Source organism: Accipiter gentilis, chromosome 7 (assembly GCF_929443795.1).
Source record: "Accipiter gentilis chromosome 7, bAccGen1.1, whole genome shotgun sequence".
Classification (NCBI taxonomy): Eukaryota; Metazoa; Chordata; class Aves; order Accipitriformes; family Accipitridae; genus Astur; species Astur gentilis.
Genome location: NC_064886.1, coordinates 4,910,443 through 4,936,135, shown reverse-complemented (window position 1 = coordinate 4,936,135; position 25,693 = coordinate 4,910,443). Strand labels below are relative to the sequence as shown.

At 42.1% G+C, this 25,693-nt stretch overlaps 1 protein-coding gene across 7 annotated transcripts; it reads left to right on the top strand.

Moving 5' to 3' along the window:
- The first annotated feature begins 199 nt into the window (after positions 1-199).
- Positions 200-24,529, top strand: EIF4ENIF1 (eukaryotic translation initiation factor 4E nuclear import factor 1). Of its 7 annotated transcripts, none has more exons than XM_049805753.1 (19): positions 202-1,345; positions 2,411-2,534; positions 5,864-5,937; positions 6,753-6,880; positions 7,473-7,768; positions 8,466-8,667; positions 9,944-10,119; positions 12,659-12,794; positions 13,131-13,310; positions 15,424-15,653; positions 16,956-17,024; positions 17,405-17,588; positions 18,080-18,159; positions 18,537-18,676; positions 18,851-18,935; positions 20,000-20,132; positions 21,357-21,701; positions 21,930-22,094; positions 22,646-24,529. In XM_049805753.1, the coding sequence occupies exons 1-19, from the start codon at positions 1,230-1,232 to the stop codon at positions 22,870-22,872; spliced, it is 3,090 nt and encodes a 1,029-aa protein (XP_049661710.1). In that variant the 5' UTR covers positions 202-1,229; the 3' UTR covers positions 22,873-24,529. The 7 variants fall into 7 exon arrangements, with proteins under 7 accessions (XP_049661715.1, XP_049661710.1, XP_049661711.1 ...); XM_049805754.1 differs by having other exon boundaries at positions 16,953-17,024; positions 21,420-21,701; XM_049805752.1 differs by having other exon boundaries at positions 16,953-17,024.
- Positions 24,530-25,693: the final 1,164 nt, after the last annotated feature.

Below are 25,693 nucleotides of genomic sequence, written 5' to 3'. Positions count from 1 at the left end.
CCCCGGGGCTGCCCCAGGGGGAGCAGCCGCCCCCCGGACAAATACCGAACAGTAGACCCGACCAGCGGGGGGGGGGGGGGGGGGGGGGGGATAAAAAAATAAAAAAAGGGGCTCAGGGTGCCATAGCACTGAACTGCTGCCCACGCTGCAGTGGGGTAGGTGGAAGGAAAGAAGCATTTTTGGCATTTCTGGGCCATTGGGCTTTTCTGGTGCGAGTATCCGGTAACCGGTGTGTGATGACAGATGTGCCTTTAGAAACTAACGGAACGTCAGATCGCAACGGTCGTGTGTACGAAAGCTACAGTGAAAAACGCACCGCCGTTCTGACACGCTCAAAGCCAGTGCCTGCAGCACCTTGCTGCATGTTTCCCTGAAAAGCAAACTCGCTACCAGAAACTTTGTAATAATTACAAAGCTATCTTGTTTATAATACAGCGCTTTGTCATTTCAGAACAAAAAAAGAGACGCGTTTATTTGTTTCATTGCACAGGTAACCAGTTTCTAATACTGGTATTCGTTAGAGATCAGGGAAGAAAACTTTTTTTTATTCACCAGATCCTGCAAGTACTTCCTTGGCCCTACCCGTGTGTCTGGAAAACCGGGGTCCCCGCCACGTTTCTGGGTGGCAGCAGGGATGCAGGTGCTGGAGACATGGCTCCTCAACGGCGCAAGCCGCCTCACTCACCAAGTAACCGCCTCAAGCTGATGTTGAACGCGATTTCTGCTCCTTGTCAGCGACAACCGAAAGATTCGCCAGGTCCGAGTAAGCTACTCCGCTCACTCCACCGGCTGACCCCCTGCTGTCCCGCGGGAAGCCCAAATTTCCCTTCTGACAGAAGACGGACAAAGGGCGTTTGATAATACCCGCGACCTGACAGGGCGCTCTGCGTGGGGCACCGGAATTTCACGCCTACGCTCCCGTCGGTACCTCAGCACCCCTGCCAGGGGCGAAGGCCGCTGACGGGGACCCTTCCCCGAGCCCCTCGGTTACTCCGTGCAAACGTGCGGTACGAGGAGGGGGAGAGCCCGGCGAACGCCCTAACGAAGCCGCCGACCGCGCCTCAGCCATCGCTGAGGGGGCCGCGCTCGCGCCGCCGCTTCCCGCCTTTCTCCCACCCCGCAACCGCAATCCCCTCTGTGTCCCGTTCCGTCCCCACCCCCCCACACACACACTCCGTGGGGTCGGTCCCGTCCCCGCTGCCTTCCCGGCTGCCCCGCTTCCGCGGCACATGGCGCCCACCACGTCCCGGCTGCCTCCTCCCCCGCCGGGTTGCCCAGCGAGAGCGCCTGCGGGCCCTCGGAGGCTCCCCGGGCAACTTTCCTCACCCACCGCAGCGCTCGCAAGGTGAGAAGACGGTTCGGAGCGAAACGGGGAAAAGAAAGAGGGGTGGGGGGGGGGGGATGAAGACGGACTAACCCCGCGGCGGGAACGAGCGCGGCCCCGATCCTCCACCCAGCCCGCCTTTCCCAGTCAGGCATCGGGCGGGAGAGCCCCGGCGCGCGCTCCCGCCGCCGCGCCTGCGCACGGGCCCATTAAATGGGTGCGGGGTGGGGAGCGGAAGGCCCCGGTTACGGCGGCTGAGGAGAGACAGAGTCGGGCGAATAGGGAGAGGGCGCGCGAGCCAGCGCGGAGGGGGCCGGAGCCGACCCGGTGCGCGTGTGGCGCGGGAAGGTGGAGGAGGAAGAGGAAGGAAGGAGGAAGGAAGGAAAGGGGATCGAGAGCGGTGCCGGGCGCCACCGCCGAGAGGGCGGTCTAGGGGTTGTAAGCGGAGCCGGTGGCCGGGAGCAGGAAACGCCGCGGGCGGCGGTAAGGCCTTCAGCGGAGCGCCGTCGGGAGACCCGCCGACCGGCGCGGTGAGTGCGGCCGCCTGGGTGAGAGACCGGGGGGGAAGCCGGGCGGGCGGCGGGGCAGGTGAGGATCCGCTGAGTCACCTGCCCCGCTGCCGTCCTCCTCCTCCTCCTCCTCCTCCTCCCCTTCGGCTCCGGTGCTTTGGGACGGGGCCTGGGCCTCGCTGCCTCCCCCCCCCCCCCCCCGCCCCCGCCGTCGTCAGGCGAGTGGGGCCCGTCCCCTCCCGGTGCGGCGGGGATGGTGTGTGGGTGTGTGTGAGGCGGGGGGGGGGTTGTCCCGATGTCCCGTCCCCCCCCCCTCCCCGGCCCTGCCGCTCGGCACCTCTCCTTGGGGATCTTTGTTGTGGTAAAGCTGCTTAGGAGCTGGGCTCGGGGGCGGCGGGCTTCGGGATCGGGCTGAGTGTTCCCGCGGGAGGGGCTGGGGGGGGAGAAACAAAAAAAAGGCCCTGTTAGGGAATGGGGTTGTTATCTGTAAGTAGTGGATGGTCTTAGGCTGGAAGGTGGATGCACCCATTAGAAAGGTACGTCTCAAAAGCTGACGGCCTGGTTTTGTTTTAAGTAGGTCCATGGTCAAAGGCTTTGAAGTAGCCATGGATAAAAGAGGAGGCGTAACAGAAGCTGAAAACGGTGATGCTTTCCTGGAGTTGAACAGAATTGCGACAAAATACCCGCATCGTTACACAAAGGTTAGCGCGCTCCCCTTTCCTCTGGAAGTTGTGCGCGGAGCTGTTGGTCGCAGAAGTAGAGTGGGAGGTGGAGGCTTCTCTGAGAGGGAGGCAGCAAGGTGAAGGCTGAAAAGTCTTTGCTTGGATTAGGATTTGCAAGGTGGTGTGATATGAGCGGCTTGTTAAGTCTGATGTAGCTGCGCGGTCCTGTCCTTGATGCACTTTTTGATTCCCACCACCTTATTTTAATATCTGAGCACCTCACAGCATGTGCTGGAGAGATTATGGTAGAGACTGAAGTATGTTGTTCTACCAGCTTTCCCAAGTGCTTGCACTTCATGGTTCTAGTTCTACTTTCAGCAATGTTCCTGTAAGCAGTTGACCAAAATGCTTCCTTACAGTAGATGCCATTTCTTTGGAACATGTAGCAAACTAGATCTTATCAGAAGCTTTAAGGTGTTTACCAAGATGCCTTTTGTAATCTTAGAATTGCTCATATTTGGCTGCTGGAAGCCAAAGTGCTTCTGACTCCAAGCAGTGCTTAGTGTTAAAACTTTAATACAGGTGCTTTTGTTTAGCTGTGATACCTAAATATGTGCATGAGTGGAATAACAATAAATAACTTGCAAATAAAGATTCTTTCAATACTAAGTGAGTTTGATATGCTGTGGGGTTCAAGGTTCAAATCTTGCTTGAGGTTTTGGTACCACTGCTGAAAAACATGCTTTTAGAAAGAGCCTATAATGGTGGCTGATTTTCCCATTGCTGAAACCTGTGGGAACAGGTGGTCATTGCTTTGTGGAAACCTATTAAGACTGTTTGCAACAAATGGCCTGAAGTGTGGAACAGGGTGAGACAGTGTGCTGTTGCTGACTGTGTTATCTTACTTGAGGAATTCTGAACTGTTAGCTTCCTACTAGGTTGTTTTTTAAAAGAAAAAAAACTATCATTGTGGCTTTGTTCTCTTGAGATAGTAGGGCTAGCTTATTTTAACGAGACATCAACAATAAACCAAGTACTTCATAATTGGCAAAACTTACATGGGAATAGTATGGCTTTCTAATTATCTCTAACTTCTTTGAAAAGATGTAGACTTAACCTTCTAAGATGTAAACCATACTGTTGTTCAGACCTTGTTATTTAACTATAAAGTGAAGGAGAGGAGCTCTCTTTAAACTTTTTTGCTGCTGGAGAAGTGATGTATCTGTGCTTGTTGAGCCTTGCCCAGCTCCTCTCAAGAGTAGTAACTGAATGCAGCTTCAAATTCTGTATGGTTTTTTTTGGGCGGTATTCAGCTAGTGCTGGTGGTAGGTATACACTGAAACCGATCCACTTGTAGCTTCAGTTTTGTTAATTCAGTACCTGTAGTTTCTGATCAGGATAAAGTTGCAGAACTAGTGCCAGAAGGCATCTAGTCTTATTTATCTGTTGGTTTCCAAGGAGTCTAAACTCAAGAAACACCAGAAATCAATCTGTTAAAATATCTTGCATTGTGGGGGTTTTTTTTACAAGTAGCATCTTAAATATAGCTGGTTTAAGGTGCTCCTGTAATCAACATTGTAAGGCATTTTCATATGATCCAGTTTCCTGTTAATTAGGGATGAGAGAAACACTGTTTCAAGACATATGCTGCTGATTTGGAAGGGGGAGCTGATTTCCTTTAACAGTTTATATGCATTTACTACCAGTAGGAAAACAATTGGCTTGTACTATGAATCCTTCTAAACTGAATAAAACTGTTTAATAACAGCTAAACACACTTTCCTCCACCCACTTAAAAGTACTAGTGTGATAATTAAAAAAAACCAAACAAACCACCACCCAAAAACACATTCTGGAAGTGCCACTGTTAATCTCCACTCTCATGAGAATGTTATATAGTCCAAGCTGTGTCACCTCTAGTTTTTTGGAAGCTGTTGCTCCAAGGGCGCATAGCTAATAAGTGAAAGCCAAGAAACAATTCAAATTTTCCTCACTTCAATGGAAGAATTGCAATAGGATCTGCTTGAGAGTCTATGGACTCCCTCTCGTGGCCAACAAAACAGTCAGTTTCAAGTCTGGTGATGGACAGTGCGGTTAATACTTGTGATATCTGCATCAGGCAATGATAGCATTACAGCACCGATGTTCCTTGTAGATCAAAGTTTATTTTGGGAAGCTATGGGCAGAGAGGCTAGTCTTCCTCCCTTGAATGGAACTCTTTTTGCTGAAGACTAGTACAGGATGATGCTTGGCTATAGATGCAGGTATGTGTGTGTACATGTTAAGGTTTTGTCCAGGGGAAGCTGCCATCTGGAAACTTTCAAGTATGAAGCTCCCATAGCTAACAAACTGATTTCAATCACATGGGGATAATGATGTAAAAGCTCTAGAGAATATTGTGTTCTTGGGGAAAAAGGTAAAGGGATTTCCTTCTTCAGTTCGGCTGATACGTGGTGTCTGCTGTTAGGATTTCTTTATCCTTCTAGCTGCCCACTGATTTCTGCACAGTTCTGAATCAATTCAGTACAGTAGGGAGTGAGGCAGATTGAAGAAAGGTAATCCTAGGGAGAGCAAGTAAGTTTAATTAGAAATGTGCACATTGACTGCAGCCAAGTTAATGATGATTCAAAGCACTGATGATCATGCCACTGGTAACACTTTTTAAGTGTAGCAAACGGCAGTGAGAGTGCAGATTGAATATTAGTCTGCCTCAAATGACTAACTGCTCAGGAGCGTGCGATAGTAAACTAAGGACTGTATTTGAAAGCTGGTAGAAAGTGGGAAAACTGTAGTAATTATTCGTCATTGATTTGGTGTTGGGTAGAGTCGGTAATTGTATAAAATGCATTTAGGTATCTTGGAATTGGTGGTGGTCAAATTGCAAGCTTCTGTGGAATTTGCAGATCTACATTAGTAACTGGTATTGTGGTAATGCTTTTTTTTTTACCTGCTGAATCTTAATATAGTGTTAAACATAGCAATTATGATTCCATCTTGAGAACTTACTAGCTCCAGTATCAATGATGCCCGTCTTGCTTATAAGCTGAATGGTCCAGGGGAGTGAATAGGTAAACATGTATGATGTGAATGGCCTTTGAAGTGTTAATGAGGGCTGAACCTGACCTAGTAAGGCTTAGTACTTTAAATAAGTGTTTGTTCAGTGGTCAGTGGTAGAAGAACTGAAAAATAAACTTGCTGTCTAAGGTTGACTTTTCACTGCACTATTTCACAGGAAATGAAACAACATATTGGGAAACTTGGGTAGTCAAATTAAAACACTAAATTGAACAGGCAGTCTGGAATAGCTATTTTGGGTCACTTGAGTCTTGTCTGGGTGAGAATTGGAATTAACTGCTTGCTTTTCCTAGGAGGAACTGCTGGATATTAAAGAGCGTCCGTACTCTAAGCAAAGACCTTCTTGTCTTTCTGAAAAATATGACAGGTATTTTCTTCATTCTACAAAAACTATATACATTTTTTTCAAAATAAAAGTTTAAATTGCAAAAAGTTCTTAGCTAAGAAGTGCACTTATATTCATGCAAGGTATATGTGCTGCTGAGTTTAGTGTATGACTGTTTTCAGAAGTACTAATCTACTAGGAAAGGCTTAATGCTCTAGCTAGGAATTTTGTGCTTTGAACAAAGATTGTAACATGAGATCCAGCGGAAAATAACTTCACATGAGTCTTACGGACTTGCAGGAAAAACTACCAAGAATATAGGTGGCTCTGTAGCACAGACTGGGTCATGTTGCAACAAGCTGACTTGCTTGATAGATGACTCCCACGTTGACAGTGTACCTTATTTAAGAATGAAGGTGAGAGTGTTTTGGCTTGTGTTTCTAAGTTTGCTAAACAGCAGCATCTTTACTATTCAGATTAATGTATTGTACAAGTAAGTATGAGATTGAGGTAGAATTTTCGGAGTGCTTAAAAACAGTGCTGTGTGATCTACTTGAGCTGTTCTTCAGTGTACCAAGCAAACTTCACCAATAACTGGTGGGACAACATGTCTCTATATGTTGTCCCTTTTATAATCTGATGCTGGGTATTTTACTTCCTTACTGTTACAGAAGGGATCCAGAATACTGTGTATAAGGTAATAAAGTATAGTAAGGCAAAGATTTAGAAGTTGGGTATGAAAGGTGCTTCACTTGTACAGACTACTAGTCCAGTGAATTCCAGGTTTTCAGCAGCAGTACTATGAATTACTTATTAGACTACAAGTAGCAAACAATCCTGCAATTTTATTTTCATAGCGATGGTGTCTGGGATCCAGAGAAGTGGCATGCATCTTTATATCCGAGTTCAGGAAGAACTTCACCAGTGGAAAGCTTTAAAAAAGATTTGGATTCAGATCGGACTTCTCTTATGCGTAGGATAGTAGGTAAGTGTGTTCTTATAGAACAAGACTCAAAAGTGAACATAGGCTGCTGGCAAAACGTTTCCTTTGGGATGACACAAATGTGACTAAACAAAGTATCTCTGAAAATTGTTTGACTGCACATAAAAAGTGTCAAGGAAATCTTGATTGCTCCGACTATAGTCTAGTTTCTGGTATTCTGGTAACTTATCTAACAACAAACTTCAGTAGCAGTCAGTTATATCCTACTATTTTTGCTATATAATAGTAAATACATATGTAATAACGCAAGTAAAATGTAAATGTAATAACGCGGGGGACAATTTCCCTACAATTCAAGACTGAGTACTTAAAAGGTCTATAGTGGGAAAGCAGGTACTTCCTAGGAGACTGCAATGATTCCTCAATATCCAACTGTAAATATAATTTTTTTTTCCTCTGCACTTCCTGTGGTCTCAGCTAGATTAGCTTTGTGAAAATAAATCATGAGTGTTTTCCTTTGCAAAGTTCTGGGATAGCAGCAAGGCTATGGAATGGAAGGCTACTATACAGATACCTAGCTTGTATTTACTAATACATTAAATTCCATGCTTTTTGTGTGGTCTTTGACTTGTAGATCCAAGAGAGCGAGTGAAAGAAGATGACTTGGATGTAGTCTTAAGTCCACAAAGGCGAAGCTTTGGAGGCGGCTGTCATGTAACTGCAGCTATTAGTTCACGTCGAGCAGGGAGCCCATTAGAAAAGGAGAATGACGGGGTCCGTGTTATTGGTGGCCGTAGGATTGGCAGCGGAAGAATTATCTCTTCTCGTAACTTTGATAAAGACCACCGGGGTGGTGAAAAAGACATACGTGATTCTAGAGATGCAAGAGACCGAGATCGTGATAGGGACTACAAAGATAAACGCTTCAGGGTTTGTTCTTTCTTTTTCTGATTGCATATTAAATTAGAGGTTTTGGACACTTTGCACTAAAAGCAACTGGGGCAAGTTGTCTGCATACAGCAGTTGAGTCTTCTGTGCAAGTAGGCCATTTCTTCTTAAAAGCACCTTTATGGTGTAAAGGGCAAGCACTCAGTGCTTCAAAAACTTAGTTTTCAGTCCTTTGGACAGCTCAACTGGGATGCATCTAATACTGTGTAGCTTAAAAACCTTGCCTGTGGTAGATGTAATAGAAAGATATTAAAAAGTCTAATAGTTCACTTGTAGTTCTTGACCTAGAAGTTGTCAGTGAGTGTTGTGTCTAACCTCAGATGGAAGCTTTCCATGCTTTCAGACATAATTTTTTTCTTTTTTTTTAAGAAGGAGGAACCACTAGCCTACCTTTCAGGATACAAAACTGAGTTTATACAGGCACTGGCAGACCAATAGCCTTCAGTGTAATGAAGCAGAAGTTCAACTGTGAAGCTTAAAATGTAAAAGCTTACTGAGCATGCGAAAATGTAAAAGCTTACTGAGCATGCGGAGTGTGCATATAAAACTTTAAAAAGACAAACAAAAAAAAACCCAAACCCCAGAACTGGTGTGAAAAGGTTGTAATTTGCTTTGGAGGTCAGGGAGGAATCTTACAAAACAGCATTTTATGGTTAATGTTTTTAATATCCCACTTCAGAGGGAATTTGGTGACAGCAAGCGTGTCTTTGGGGAGCGAAGAAGGAATGACTCTTACACTGAAGAGGAACCAGAGTGGTTTTCTGCTGGTCCTACAAGTCAGTCTGAAACAATTGAGCTCACTGGCTTTGATGATAAAATTTTGGAGGAAGATCACAAAGGGAGAAAACGTACAAGACGACGCACAGCCTCACTAAAGGAAGGTAAATGGCAGATTTGACAAAAGCTTTGCTTGTTGGCTAGTATGGTGCTGGGTGTAGAGGTGATTGTTACAGATCCAGGCAATTGTAAAGATTAATGCAGTTTACCAACCTTTATCTTAAACTTGTATAGGTTTTGATCATCCTGAAGCATAAGATGTAAGGCCCATGACTGATCTTTCAGACTGCAGATACCTTTTTAAGTGATAAAATACTTTTTTTTCAAAAGGCAGGCAGGCAGGACTGTGAGGCTGGGAAAAAAAAATCTTGTATGGATGTTGAATGATACCAGGAATTTGTAGGCGCTTAAAAGGGTCTTGTCCATTTCTATACCCTGCTGGGTGCTAAAGGTTTGGTTTAAACTAAGCTAATGCTCTGAGGTACCTGAAATATTTTTTTTCCTTATAGTAATACTAACGTTGGGAACACTGAGTTGAACGTACAGCTACCAGTAATAGAGCTTTAAGCTGAATTTGGAGACTATCTGAATTTGTCTGCAGGCATTGGACTTAAAGTCTACAATTATTATTACCACTGTGAAAGCTGTAGTATAAATCTCTCTGAGGCAAGAGAGAGGATGACTTCTTAATGCTAGAAATTCCACAGGTGGACAACATAAACCTGAAGACTTCAGGTTTAGTTGTGTATCCACTTAACCAAAATGTAGTACAGTTTCAAGCATACTAGGTTTGTAGTCACGTTACAGCTTTTTTGCAGTACCTGTGCAAGCTTGTTGTGTCTTTAAAATGACATGTGCTTTGTTCCTGCTGGAGGACTAGAAGCAATTTTTGTCATATGTTGACAATATTAAGAACTCGTGTCAAGTAACAGCTTTCAGGGAGTCTGCTCTCTGGGGGCACCTAGGAAGAAGGCAGGAGCTGCCAAAGGATTCTTGATGGAAAAACAGCAGCAGCTGTTAACTTACTGTAACAGCTGTATCTGCTTGGTGTGATGTAACATCTGTTCTGTATACTTCCTGGGCTGATCAGGATGCAGTTGTTTACGCATGATTCAGTGGCAGTTCTTATTTTCTTGAAGTAGATAGTCTTCATTACAGACTAGAAGCTCTGTGCTAGGAGTTCTAGTGGGTGCTAGTTTCTGTTGTGGCAGACTGCAGCCAGCACACTATAAGTGATGAAATACCACATAGGTGGCTAGATTACTCTGGTCCTATGCTCCTAATTCCTAGGCAAATGCATTGACTGTTAGGCACTGTTCCCATAGGAAATAGTCAAGTTCAGTGACTCGGCAATCACTTGATTTTTTTTTTCTTTTTAAGGGATAGAATGCAATGGTGGAGTGGCAGAAGAGGATGAAGCACAAACTGTCCTTGCCAGTGAAACTCCAGCAGATCAAGAAGTTCCTAGGGAAGCTGTTTTACAAGAACCAGCTCCAGGAGAGTTTGACTTCAATGAGTTCTTTAACTTGGATAAAAGTGTTCCTGGCCTGGCTTCGGTGAGGTGTTTTGTTTTGTTTTTCTAGAACTGGCTGTATTCATAAGCAGCATTTTTGCTGCGGCTGCATTCAGTGAAAGCTAAAACTTCCTGCTTTGTGAAGTTGCTTTATGCAGTGCGTAAATCTAAGATAAATTTGCAGAGATTTAGCTTTGCAGTGTTAGGATGTTACTTCTAAAGTGTTATCCCTGGGACTGGCTCCATCTCCAAAGAAGATGTGAGGCAAGCTAGCTGATTATTTTTCCTGTTTGGTCATTACTTAAAGACTCAAAATCAGCATCCTGGGTGGATGATCTTTGAAATTATTACAGATATGTTCAGAGAAGTTTCACTCAAATCCATTCAAATGGATGTGTTGTGTGAGCTTCCTGGAAGGCAGGAAGCCTGGAAACACCTGATGAATGCTGTCTCAGATATAGTTGTGTTGTTATTGATACCAGTAATGTGGCTGAAAGGATGTATGTCTGACAGGGTTTGAATCTTTATTACTTAAACCTCTGTATAGTGGTTAATTCATTATTTAGAACTATTACTACTGAGTTGGAAAAAGAAACATAGCCTATTAATTCAGTCAAAAGCATGTTTAAACAATGTTATTGATGTGACTAGTAGATACTCTGTGTAGCCCAGGTCATATGCGGGATGCTACTGATACCTAGGAGCTAGTAACAAGACTATGAAGAAAGACTGACACTTGCACCGCAGGTTTCTTCCACTAGTGGATTTTTACCTCCAGCCATGATTTGATGGGGATTCTGGTACTTCTGTTGGTAGTGTGCAGTTCTTGAACACCTAATTTCTAGAGGTAATAGTAGATGGTTAGTGTTCACTGTTTTTAGTCTGAAAGCTGTACCTGGTCTGTACCTTAACATGCTTTTTCCTCTTCACCACAAGAAGGGGTAAGTGGGTCCAGCAAGTACTGACTAAGCACAGGCCTAATCCATCAACTGCTGATGTTTCTATTCTGACCTCTACATCACTAGGAAGAAAAGCTATTCTTGACTATTCTAGACAGTATAACTGATTAGTAGATGGAATTTGAGTTAAAAGGCTTAGTGTTGTAGAAAGTTAAGTTTAAAAAAAAAAAACTCTGACAGGAAAGAAACAGACCTGATATACAGTTTACAAATGTTAAGGTTTAAAAAAGTAGAATCCTGAGCTAGTCTTTAATGTGGAAGAGCTGCTTGCATTAAAAAAGGTTCATCATACATACATAGTGGAGAGTTTGTTCTCCCTCAAGAAGATGTAAATGATGTGTCTTTTAGGCTTGACAATCTGATCTTCAGCATATCTGCAAGATGGTGACTCCTTTCAAAAACAGGGAATTCCCAAATCACAAAATATCTGCTGATGAAACTTTAGCGAGCAGATGCTTATAATTTGTCAAAAAAGCGAGTTTCAGACTAACCAGAAATTATCATAATATTCTTTCTTTGTATTGGTTATGTCTGTGACAAGTGTTATAGTAGATTTGTACATTTCCTGACATAACTGTCTTAATTCTTCTAATATGTTAGATTCAAACAATCAAAAACAAATGGATCAATACTATCTTGGTTTTGCTGTTGTAAATAGCGTTAAGTGCCCCTTGTTTCAGAGAAAACAGCTTCTCTGGCAGAAGGAAGCTGTTCTTTTTCTAAAAGTAAATGTGCTGCTTGGTAAAACTGCATCTGTGCCTATTGAGCAGGTTTTTAACTGGATGCTATCTTGCAAGATAAGAGCTTTAGTTTGAGTTAAATTTTATAATGCGCTGTTTCTTAAATACTTGTAATGATGAGCAAAGTAGTAAACAGTTGCTATAAACTGTAGTGACTTCTGACAGATTAACTCAATGATATACTGCTTAGTGACCTCAGTTCTGCCTGGAAGGGAGAAAGTGCTAGCTGCTAGTACTTTGCTGATGACGCAGACTCTGACTTGAAGAATGCAATCCTCTCCTTATTCCCAAAATGGTTCAGCATGTGAAGTGCAAGCAAGTAACCCTTAGCTACTGACTGGCCTTCTCCCCCCAGTCCTTGTGGGATGCTCGCAAGCCAGGGAGTAATCTTTGCGCTTCATTCCAGGCACTGTCCTTGGCCAGTGCTGGAACTGAATTGAATTGTGATTGCAGAAAATCCAATGGATCAGAGTACTCCTTTTGTACAGTGATAGGGACCAGCCTTGAGCCATCTGACTCTCAGAATTACTAATTGTTATAATTTGTTGTAATTGTTGGGTCAAATGCTTCTCACTTTTTTGGCATATCCACTTTAAAATGGAATAGTTAATGATCTTTGGATGCTCTGATTATGCTGTTTCAGTTACAGTTTTACTCTGAACAAATACTTGGTATAAATAGAAGATGTATGATGGGTTATGCTGACTACACAAATGCTGCCATATTAGGAGGAAAAAAACAGTTCAAAGCTGCTAAACTCTGGGAGTAGCATCTAGTTGTCTGTAGCAGAAGAATCTTGATTGCACAGTAAAGCTTCTCAAATATGTTGCTGATCTTGCTTCTGTTAAGAGTATCTTTTTTTTTTTTTGCCCCCATAATCTAGATGATAGAAGATGTGCTGGGGGAAGGTTCAGTGTCTGCCAGCAGGTTCAGCAGGTGGTTTTCTAATCCTAGTCGTTCTGGAAGTCGGTCAAGCAGCTTGAGATCTACACCACATGAGGAACTGGAGAGGCTAGCAGGTAAGACTATAGGACAATGCAAGGTCAGATCGCCTCCTTCCATATTCCTTCTTACTCATTCAATAAGAACATGGCAGATAAAGCTTTAGGATAGTGAATTCTCCCACAGTTTAAGCACTTGACATTCTTTTGGAAGCTTTTGGAGTAAGCAGCTATAAGTTCTTTTTTTATAAATGCTTTTGTCATGCTTCCTGATGACTTTCCAGCTGATCTTGGGCAAGGGGTGTGAGGCATAACTTTTCAGTGACATATTGAAGTTGGTTACCAGTGTATGTTCATCTGGAGACATTGGGTTGGTAAACTGATGTCGCAGTGCTCCTGGTTTTGCTGTTTCAGGTCTAGAGCAAGCCATTCTCTCCCCTGGCCAGAACTCTGGAAACTACTTTGCTCCCATTCCATTGGAAGACCACTCTGAAAACAAAGTGGACATCCTAGAAATGCTACAGAAAGCCAAAGTGGACTTAAAACCTCTTCTCTCAAGTCTTTCAGCCAACAAGGAAAAGCTTAGAGAGAGCAGTAAGTGCCTCTTCAGATATTGTCGAGTTCTTGTGATGCAGTATCTCAAGGCAAGAGGCTTGGTATTCTGGAAACCTCAACTACCAAGTCCAGGAGTAGGAAGTATTACAGGTTTACTTACACTACTGAAATTCCAGTATTCAACAGATCTCAGTTGTCAATATCATCACTGATTCTTTTCATCCTAATCACAGGATGACATCGGGACTCTATCGGACCGCTTTACTGGCCAGTAATAATCATAAGTTAAGATGATGCAAGTCTTGATCTGAGTTTCCAGCTTTGTCTATGCCATTTACATAAGTTTTTCATACTGGAGACTGGTGATGTCACCTCTGAAACTGTGTGGCATTTAAACTCTGGCTTTACCAAAAACTTAGTGCAAGTCATTCTTGCAGACATCTATAATGGATCACATTGATCCATTAACTATCAGTACCTAAAAAGATAGTGGCTTGAGGATGTCAACTTTTTCAGGTGTGTAGTGTAAACTTGAACTTCTCAAGACTGTTGCTAGCACTTGAAGCACAGTGGTCTCTGCTCACTGTTCAGTGCATTAATTAAATGGTTAATATAGAGCAACAACATAGGAAGAGATTTGTCTTAGTTATGCTAACTTGGCTAGAATCATGGCATTCCAGGGAACTTAGTCTGTTAGAATTCACTTTTGCTAGCACCAGCTGTTCTAGACAGAGTTCAGGGCTGACTTTAAACTTGGTGTTCAAGGACACTTCCAAGTTAGGGATTTGCATGTTTGGGCCCATAGCATGCATGGAGGGTACAAAATGCATGTGTTCTGTGAAATCTGAAGGTCTAATTCCGAATTGGTTTCTCTTTGGCAAGCAGCATGTATTGCCATGTAAACTGGACTGAACAAAAAGTAATGCTACTTTGTGATTTGTGTGAAGTAGCTAGGAAGGAAAGCATCCAAGCACTGCAAATATTCTTAAGCATCCAGTCTGGGAGTAGGGAGTGTCAGCTAACGTGGAGAACTTTTTCTTAATTTGACTTGAAAAGAACTACAAGTCCTTTCTGTGTTCTGCTTAGTCTGACTTTCCTACTAAAAGCTTTTTCAACTTTGATCCTCACAAACCAAGGATGAAAGAACAAAAAATTGTGGGGAAGCTTCCATGCACTCAAAAGTACCTGATGTGGGTTCTCTATTCCCATAAAATGCTGTGCAGTTCTTCAAGTGTTGTGGAGTTTTCAGGTCAATTCCTCTCCACCAATGTCATATTTTTCCTCATGTTCCATGCTGCATGTCTGCATCATTGTTTCTTTTCTCCACCTTCTTGCCCAAATTTCCAGTAAATCTTATTTCTTTGGGCCAGCATCTGCTACAGCAACCCATGGCATGCTCCTGTCTCTTCTGCCTTTTCTCTTAAGGTGTCATACCTTGTGATGTGTGTTAGCTGGTCCACAAAGCATGTCTAGCCTTGATGTCGGGCACTGATAGATGTTTATATATGCGTACACAGGAAAAAAGTACTGCTTAATGACACTTGTACCTTATTCTGGTTATGCCAGTGAAATCTTTCTATAGTGGCTTTCATTTCTGAGCAAAAAATCTACTTCAGACTTCATGCACACCAAACTAAGTGTGTAACTGAGTCTCCAAAGTATCTAAATTTTCCAGGTATGTATTCTCTCCACTTAGAATAGCTTCAGACCATTTGACATTGCTTACCCTGTGGCTGTAAGACCATCTGGTCTCCTGGAGTATAAGATAAATGGAACTCTCCTAATTGAAAAAGAACAAACTCAGCTGTCAGGTGAATATTCTCTATTAAAAGCAGGTGAAGTTGTAAAATGTAGTAACATGTCTTGCAGGATAAATGAAAGCTAGTGAGAACTTACCAGTGTAAACCTAAATGGGTTCTTGTGGAGCCTTGTGTGCCTGTAGTTGTTCATGGCAATACTCCTAATCTGGATATTAGAATACCAGTCTAAATGCAGGTCAGACATGGTTTGACAGCTACTATGAAGATCAGAAGATAGGGGTTTGGCTGTTGCTTGTTTTCAGACAATTTGTATTCAACACCTGTACAAGAATTATTAGCTCACTTGTAAACAGAGAACCATGGCTTACCAGTATTCCTCCTGTATTTCTCAGCACATTCAGGGGTTGTACTTTCAGTGGAAGAAGTCGAAGCTGGGCTAAAAGGCCTGAAAGTGGATCAGGAGGGGAAAATTGCTACTCCATTTATGGCTGAGCAAATGGAGGAAGCATTGAATGTTGCTGGCTCCAGACAGATCAAGAAAGATGGAGATATGACAGCATTTAACAAACTAGTCAGCACTATGAAGGCAAGTGGGACTCTACCTTCACAGCCCAAAGTCAATGTAAGTAGCATACTCCTGGCTTTTCTGAACTTGTGCTAAGACATCGGTTATGAACTGGAAACCCCTTACATAAGCCTTCTGATAACACGGGAGCCGTGACTGGATACAGCAGCATGATAGTGGACCTATGTGAATATCTAATCCCATTGATTAATATCTGGACTCGAAGACTATAAATACTTGCCCCTAAAAAGATCCTGTATGATGAAAAGGCTGAATCTTCTACTATAGAGGACACTTTGATTAGTGTCTAAAATTTTCCTACATTTGAACTCATCCTGTCTGAACCTTACTTAACAAAAATACACCTGTAGAAATGGTACTATCTGTATAACAGACATCATCAGTCCACTCTATGGAAGACTCACTAGTGTTAGTTTAATGGTTGTCTTAGCGCTGCTATTAAAAGGTATCTCTGTTAAAATGCTTGCAGTATGGGTACAGCTAACACTTACCTGATGTAACACTTACCTGAAGCTCAGATGTCTTGCTTTAGTGACTTTTAGGAGGTATGTTAGTGTATGGTCTAATTTTAAAATGAGAGTGTAAAATTATTTGTACTAATATTAAACTAAACTGAATACTTGTTAGCTGAAAGATTAATATTAAACAACAGATGATACTAAGCTTTAGGCTGGAAGAGATTGTAGTATGAAATTTCATCCTGCCACTAACTGCCTAAACAGTATGCTTGACCCAGAAGCTATCAATAACTACTTCTGGCACCATAAAATACTTCCAACAACTGAGTAAGTCTAAAGCATCTGTTTTTCCTGCCAAACTTCACCCAAGGACTTTAAGCCTCATCCCACTTCACTAAAAGATAATGAAGAATGTAAATTTCCCCTGTGAAGAATTTGCAGACTTTCACACTTAAATCAAGACTTTCATTTCTGGCTGTCCCTTTACATTGACATGTAATTTTGATGCATAGAAGAATATCTTAAATAATTTGTCTAATATACAAACACTTATGTGGATAGTTTCAGTTGGCCACTTGGCCTGATATTTCATTTCCAGTTTACACAATTATAAATTCATGTATCTTACCCAAACCTGAATAAGGCATGTTGAACTACCTGTATGCAATCCAGCACTAGGCATTTTTGTAGCTAGGGAAGATCTGTGAACCAGCTCAGCCCTTAACTTTGCTGGAATTTTATTTGACTGATGCATAAACTATGGTTCTAACAGAACAGGTGAAATTATTTCTGTCACTGAGACAAATGTGGATTGTCTCTTACTGAGTTTGATGCTTGTTGTATCTACATCTAATTTACAATGTTTTCATTTTCATAGCAGAGCCTCGAAAGCCACTTATTGTCACCTCCAGAGATGCCGGGCCAGCCTCTATCAAAGAATATTCTGCAGGTACTTCTTCGGGGGTGGGGTGGGGAGTACTTAAAAGTGTGTCCCTAATGGGAAAACAAAAATTATTTGAAAATAAGACATTTAAGGCAATTATGGGATCACTAATCAAACAGGACTCTAGAGAGGAAAGAGAACTAGTTACTAGTTCAGTTTACTTAGAAATTTGTCTTGTCATGCTATTTCCCATGATTACAACTTGAAAATAAAAAACCTGGCCAAGTGCCTAATTCTAAGGGCAATCCAGAATTGGAGTATCTTGTTGTACAAGTCCACCTTGTCTTTTTAACTTGCTATAAATAGTGTAGCCTGTAGTGTAGTAAAATGAGCTCATTTGTATAAATTGATCCTACTCTGAACATTCTTTCATTACTTATTCTTAGGAACTTCTTGGTCCACCCATTACCAGACCTGCTTCATCAAATGTGTTAAGTGGCCTCATAGGTGGTTTGGAACCTGCAGCCTCTTTACTGACACAAAGAGCACCTTCTCCCCCGATTCCACCTGTGTTTCCAACTAGAGCTGCTTCTGCAGATTACCTGCGCCATAGAATATCTTCACCCATTGGTGAGACTGCTTGCAAAACAGTTTTTCTTTTTTATTACTTGAGTTTGTTTTAAAGAATTCTTTGTAGAACAATAAAACTTCCTGGCACTTGGTGGGTAACCAGGTCAGTGTCTGCCTTTTGAGTGCAAGATGCCTTTTTACTTACTAGTCTCTAATGTTAAATTTATCTCAAAAATGTAGAGGTATGTCATGGATCATCTAGATCTCACAGTAAATTCTGGTGTGGAGTAATGTGCTCAGCTACCATATAGGAAGCTAATTTTCAGAGACTACTTGGCCATTTGTATTGCGAAACACTACTATGGCTTCCCTGTAGCTCTCCAGCCTAGTGACAAGGAAGAGATATAACTGTGTGTAGACTTAAGGGATGAGCTGAGAGCCTTCATAAGGAATCCTAAATTCATGTAGAATTGTTTAACTTAGGGTTGTATATTGTATATATTGAAAGAAACTGTTAATCCTTTTAAATACAACTGCTGAATGTTCTTTAGGTTTTGGACAAGGTTCTCAGCAATTGCTTGGTGATCCATTTCCAGGTGTAAGGAAGCCCATGAGTCCAGTTGCTGCACAGGTTAGATTAAATGCTCTTTGCTTAATGTGTATTCATCTCTTTTTACATTGTGTGGTCTAGAACTAACCTGTGGAAACAAATGCATAGCTGTTGCATTCAGATGTTTATGCTTAATTACGTTCACTCTGAGTATGAGGATGCAAAGTCCAATTTCTTACAGTCTCAAAACCTCATTGCAATTGGACCCGTCTTGGAGTACCCCAAGTGCAAGATTTTTTGAAACTTCTGTTGTCTATCAATAACACAGATAGCTGTTGGTGGGCAGACACTTTGTGAAGACATTAGTAGCTATAGCAGTGAAACTTCAGTATCTTAAAAAAAACACCTAACCAAATACAATCTCTGATCTGTGTGGGTTTTATACAACTCTACTTCAGATGAGTCCTTTGGAAATACAACAAGCTGCATTAGAGGGACTAGCATTACCACACGACTTGGCCATACAGGCAGCAAACTTCTATCAGCATGGCTTTGGCAAACCACAAATGGACAAAAGCAGAGATGGCTACAGAAACAGGTGAGTATCTGAAATTTGAGGGGTATGCTGTAAACTGATTATTTTTTTAATGTGAGTATTGTCTTTTGCTAGATAGTAGTACTAGTCATTCAAGCTTGTATTGGGTTTTGGCAATCCTGCCTTTCATTCTGTGCTAAGAGTAGAGCTACTTCTTACTAACTTGTCTGTCAACAGGCAGCAGCGAATGACTAAATCACCTGCGCCAGGACACAGAGGGAATGCACCTTCTCCAGCCCCTACAGCATCCATTACTAGCATGGTCAGTAACTAATGTATAATGATTGTAGGAAAGCTGTAAAAGTGCCTGCAGTAACTAGAGTATAGCAACTGTAATTGATGGGAGAAAGGGAGGCCATAGAGGAGTTAATCATATTCATGTTTTATCAGTTGCCACATGATACAAGAATGAATTACACTTTATATTTAACTTAATGTGTTCACTTTGGAAAACAGCCCTTTCTGACCACTATCTTATCTAAAACTGAAGAAGCACCATTAGTATTACCTTGACCTGGTCTCCTGAAACCAAAGGAAGATAACTATGAAAACTCAGGCCCTTATATTTTGGCACTTAAGTTTTCAGAGGACAAGTGCTGAAAGCCATTAGCCACTTTGGAGAACACTGGTCTTCACTTATGAAGTGACTTACTTAAGTGCCTGTAGGTTGAAATATTACCTAGGAGCTTGAGGGTCACTTTGAAAATAAATAAAATCTCAAAGCCAGGCTGTTGCCTCACTGCATTCAGTACTGTGTAGAATGTGGCTATGATCTAAATTTTCTGATTAATCAGTCAAGTATTTGCAGCTCAGGACTAATACAGATGATCAGCTGCTAAATGAAACAAGTACTTTTGTTTGTATACCAAATCAGTGGCTTCCACAGATGTTATGACTTTGAATGGGGGAAAAATATAAATGAGGCAATAGTTTTCTGCAGATGCATCAGTCCTGAGTTAATACAGATAAGGCAGCTCTGTAGGAACTCCTGTTGAGCTGCTGTTCTGAACCAATAGTGGAGAGGAAACAGCTGTAACTTAAAATACAGCTCATCCACTTTTTCAAGCCTGTTAAGGTACACTTAACTTTGAGAACATCTGCTGATTTTAATATAGGTATTGGACTTCTGCAAAAGCTAAAGAGAGTGCTTAAGATAGAATAAAGCTATGAAATGAGGTGAAGTAAAATCATGGGTGTGCATGGCTGATTCAAAAGAGCTTTAAATCAAAAGGATGTGCTGGAATTGGTGTCCACCCACAACTAAGATAGTGTGGCCTAGATAATGAGCACCGAGTAAGGCGTTGCTTCTTACTATGTTCTCTACAGCTCTCTCCTTCCTTCACACCTACCTCTGTGATTCGTAAGATGTACGAGAGCAAGGAGAAAAGCAAAGAGGAGCCAGTTTCTGGGAAAATGAAAGTTGGTGATGGTAAAGATGAAAATCAGAGGCCAAATGAAGGTATCGTAATGGCTTTAAAATAACACACACCAGAGAGATTTGGAATAGCATCAAAGAGCTTCAGCACATAATATGCCCAGGCTAACTTTAGACATTCCTGATTTGTGGAGATGAGGAGGGTGTAGAAATGAGTCTGTAATGAGAGGAAGGGTTAGAGCTATGGAGAGGATACACTTCCAAGTGCAGTCTTCCAGTAGTGTTGGGTTTAAAGCCATTTTTTTCTTTACCTGTCAGTTTGTGAGCAGTAGTGATACTAAGAGGCCTGGACCAAAACTGTTTCTTTGCATCTGGTCTTGACGAACAGGCATATTAACAGTAATGCTTTCATATATCTCTACACCAGTAATTGAGTACAAGCAACTTACAGCCCTCTTGGGACATCTTAACTGAATAATCAAAGCTGAGACCAATTAAGCTCTTCTAAGTGTAGCAGGTCAATGAAGCATTCTGTCACCCTAACTGATGTAAGTGGCTATTAAAAGGAAATGCTTGATACCAATTGCCTGACCCAGTAAGGCCAACATGCCTAATTGCAATGACACTGTCTTCAATACTGGTAACTTCAGAAGTAGCTTGCAGTTCCTGTTCCACAGTTGGCTTTTTTCTTTTTAGCACTCCAACTATTACTGCTACCTCAACTAGTAGCAGATGATTCTAAGGTATTTTAGGCCTTGTCTACCTGATCTAGATGGCCTGTGGAAGTACCTTCTTGAGGTGCCTCAGTGTTCCAAATCTTGCTAAGCACATGTCAGACACAGAAGGCTGCTGCTAACCGCTTCCCCCCCCCCCCCCCCCCCCCCCCCCCCCCCCCCCCCCGCAATGGAAAATGACTTCAGGCTAGATTTCTGGCACAACTCCATATTACAATTTTGTCTAGGGAGGATCCCTTGTACCTTCTGTTGCCTTTGGGACTGACTCATCCATGCTGCCAGTTCAAAATTTCTAAGAAAAGGGAAAAATAAGAATTAAAGGTGGAGTTACTGCTGATTCTGACCTAATTTAAGCTTGCTGACAAGGGATTTCTGTGTGACACATTTGTTCTCGTTACTGTTTTGAAATAATTTTGCCAAAAGCAGCTAGGAATGACAGATGCTTGCTATTAAATATATATATGACTAAAGTTCAACTAGTCCTGGACTCTAGCTATCAGATCCAGTCATTGGCTTTAATTTTCCTTAGGTGTAATCTCTAGCTGTGGACTATAATAGTTGTATTCAATTCTAGCTACAGATAACCTACTGTCTAGTTCTGTGGAGAATGCAGATCAAGAAACTTTGCCCACCTTAGGTACCAAACTACCTGCACTGCAACGCTCTGCATGTTCCACACCTCTTACCCAAGCAAATCGTTGCACCAAAGAGCAAGACTACAGGCCTAAATCAACTGGTAGAAAGACTCCTACAATGGCCTCCCCAGTACCAGGAGGCCCTTTTCTTCGTCCTGTTCATCAAGTACCCCTTGTTCCCCATGTACCAATTGTACGACCTGCTCATCAACTGCATCCAGGATTGGTCCAGAGAATGCTGGCACAGGGGGTTCATCCGCAACATCTTCCTCTACTGCAAGCAGGTAATGTGTACTTCTTTTCCCTTCAGTTAATGCATGTTCTCTGTAATACTGACTTTGTGTTAGGAACAGCACAAACTGATACTCATTACTGGTAATGTTTATTGCATTAAAGCTTACCTTTTAAAGCCAGGCAATAAATTCCAGTCTATCAAAATATATAAATGTTTGTTTTGCTTTAAGTTCCTTATGCTTATTAGGTAAGAAGTTTCCTCACTTCTTGTTCGACAGGTATGCTTCCTCCTGGGGTGGACCTGTCTCACTTGCAGGGAATATCTGCTCCCATCCTTGGCCAACCTTTCTATCCGCTACCAACAGCAAGCCATCACATCTTAAATCCACGTTCTGGGACACCTTTGCAGCTAGCGATGATGCAACAGCAACTACAACGATCAGGTACGCTAAAACATAAAACAGGAGCGTGAGTTTCGGGACACTAACTAGCCTGCTCCAGGTACTGTACTTGTTGGCCTGTTTCACTATGCTGAGCTAACAGGAAGCTACTTTGTTAATTTAGATATTCATAATTGCCAATCTTGTGTGGGTATCGAGCAGTTGGGGGCACTACAGGCTCTTAGGCCAGAAGAAAGTTGTAAGCAAAGCATTCAGTTTCAAGATAGATGTTGCTATTGACATCTGCCTTTTGCAGCACATGTGCTGTGTTTCCTTCCTTGCTGGGTGAGAGGCTACCCACCTATCTCAAAATGCTATTTGATGCTGGTCTTCCAGTTAAAACCTGCATAATACTGTATCCAGAACTGGCAGTGTCAAGCAGTTTATGGGAGTACTAAAGAGAGAATAAACACGTGGGGCCTGGATTTCCCAGGGCTAGTAGAATGAGTGAAAGCCACGTCCAGCTCACATGCCTTATCAGGCGATTGCTCTAGGGCAAATCTCATTGTTGGGTGAACGTATTACTCCACCTCTAATAGCTTTACGTTTCACAGGCACTGGAGCACAGGGATCAGCCGCTGGTGCACAAACAACCCCTCAAAATGTGCTGCCTCGGACTGGATTATCTCATGGGCACACACAGCTTGACCATCGCCCCAGCCAGAGAAGTGGCTCTCCCATTGGCCTTGCAAAATGGTTTGGTTCAGATGTCTTGCAGCAGCCTCTCCCTTCCATGCCATCTAAAGTCATCAGTGTAGATGAACTGGAATACCGGCAGTGAACAGTGACCACTGGGTGGAACACTTGTGATTCTTTAGACTGGATAAAAATGTCCATAGTCAGGACTTCACCTCTGTTTGTTTTTTGGGGCTTTTATTTTTAGCACTCTGTGCAAAATTTCTTTTTGAGAGACTAAAGCACATGGCACCTGTCCTGGTCTCATGTCTGCATCAAGACTAAAGGATCCATTATGGCTTGAATAGTGAAGCCTGAAGAAATTTAGATGCAAGACAAAGCCAGTTTAATCCTGGAAGTGTCTATTTTTTTTTTGTTTTTGTAAGATATGTGAATGAAGTGCTGATATTCTCTAGTGTAGAGGTAGCAGCTATGGATTCCTCCTGCAGAAAACTAAATGTATAGACCCTTATGTACAGACTTGTGTATAAACAATCTTTTGTATATATACACATAGAATAGCCTTTTTGAATCTATACAGCTGTACATAAGAGTAGCTGGTAACAGTTGAGCTTTAGTTGTGCCTATGGTTTGGATCTTTCTCCATTGTATGTGTGGGACTTTCTTTAAGATTAAAGTTGCATATCCTAAGTGTGAGTGAACAGGATGAAGTTGCTTTGCCTTTTCTTGCTGCTCATCTCCTCTAGGTCTTCCTCTCACGTTCTTCTGTCACGTACTGTGCACTCAGTGTAGCTAAAGTGTCAAAGTAAAAAGCCCACATCTTGCTGTCTGTGTAGCAAAGGTCTGATTCCTTGTGTGTATTTGCCACCAAATGAGCGAATTGTGTAGTCTGAACAGCCTTGAGGATGAGACCTGGTACAGTAATGATAAAGCCAGATCTACAGTCTGCCATAAGCAAAGAGGCTGTAGGTTCCTAATGGTCATAGCTCTTTCAACAGGGCTGGTGCTGGTCCTTGTTTAGCTGCAGTATTTTCTTTGTTTTAATCTTTCAAACCAGTTACTAAAGGTCATCAAAATGGAACCTTTGAATCCTCGCCCTTCAACTCCTCAGTCATAGCTGTGGTATGTTCTGTACTGCCTTCACTTCTATTTACAGAAGGGAGTCCCAAGAACTGTCCTCAATCTAGTGTGCATCTACTGATGCAATTACTGTGAAGCTTGCCTTTGGAGTCTTGTTCTGTGGCTTGAAAGGGGAAGGATGGGGTAGTTTTGTGATCTTATGGTGTATATTTGGTTTTAAAATACTATGTTCCTTTTAAGCCTGTTTCCTGAACAGTTAAGTGTTCTCTTCCATCCTTCTACTGCATGGTTCCTCACTTCACTCTCTCACTTGTGTTGAGTCTAGTACTGCTGTCATGTCCTCTATCTAGCTTAGGCCATTGTGCTCTTTTAAAAAAGGTGAAAGCAAAACCAGAATTCTCACGGACTTGCTCTTTCTTAGGTCTCACTGAATGCAAAACCAGCAGCAGAAAAAAAATAAATCACTTGACTATATTATAGCAATTGCCAGCATGCTGTGGTGGGTTTGTTTCAGTCCAGCAGAGACAATGTTGTACGGAAATAGCAAGCTGAAATCTCCAATGTGGAATCTGTTGGGGGTCACCCTTACTTCTAGCAGTTGTTCCTAAAACAATCTGTGTAGAACATGCAATCACCAGCTTGTCCTTGTAAGATTGTTTTCATACTTTTTTAACTTGACACTTTCCCAGTAACATTCTGTAAATAAAGTTGATTCTACCAGCTGTCTGTATCAACTGCTCTTAACTAAACTATAATATCACTATATTGATTAACTTCTAGCATTGTTCTTGTGTGTAGGCTAAAACCATGCTTTGAGCTGAATCTGCAGAAAATTTCAACTTTAGTTTTATCTTCCATGTGGGGGAGAGGAACAGTCTGCTTTGAAGGTAACTGGCCTCACTGAAGACATACAATGGAATTGTTGCATTTCAATTTTTTTGTAGTCTTGGTTAAGTGTAAGGAATGAGATTCCAGTGTACTAGAAGAACTTGTAAAATCAACCAGCTCTAAAGAAGGGGTGAATGAGGTTCACTGTTCATAGCTTCAACTCTGCCCCCTTCCAGTCAAGGCTGATAACCCCAGCACATCTGCAGTAGCTCAGCTCACTTATACAGGAATCTTACTTCCAAGCTTAGAAAAAATATGAGGGAAAATGCTTGGAGTAGAACCAAGGCTTGAACAGGCTTTCTTAACAGGCTGAGTAGCAACCACTCTTGCAAGGAGTTAGTGCTTGAATGGGTGTCTGAAATCACTGTACTTCCCTTTTTGTATGTGTCATAACATCAGAGGGAGCATTTTTGACACATTTAAGTAAAAACCCCTACTTGCTTTTTGTAGGAGAGCAAATGCTAGAGTGTAATGCATTTGATAAGCTTTTTGCTCATGTTAGAGCTCTAACTTTATTCATTTCTATTAAAAAAGTAATAGAACTGCTGCTTTTAGAGCAGCCTGCTTCTCTTGTGCAACTTACTTGACTTCTCTAAACTAAGGGGGAAATTATTTTTAATTTTTTTTAAAGTTTCCAGTCACTGACACAGTAGAACACAAGCATCTACTTTACTTCCACTAGTATAAACAGCTGAAAAAGTGACTGCTCATGAGCAGAACCTACCATCTTTTCCACAGCCACAGGACTACTACTAGCCTTGAAGTATTCAAGCAAGAACACTTCAGATGAAGGTAGCTAGAGCTAGAACTCTATGTCTTCCAGCACTGTTTCATAAGATATGGTTCTCCAGCCTCTGCTTTTTGTGTTTTGTTCTAATTTAGAAGAACATAATTCCTGATGTGTGAACTTTTTTCCCAATTTGGTAAGATACATACATGCAGCAGAAAATGATCCCAGGCATCAAAGCTTCCTCATAAGGTTTGTGCCCTTGTGAAAG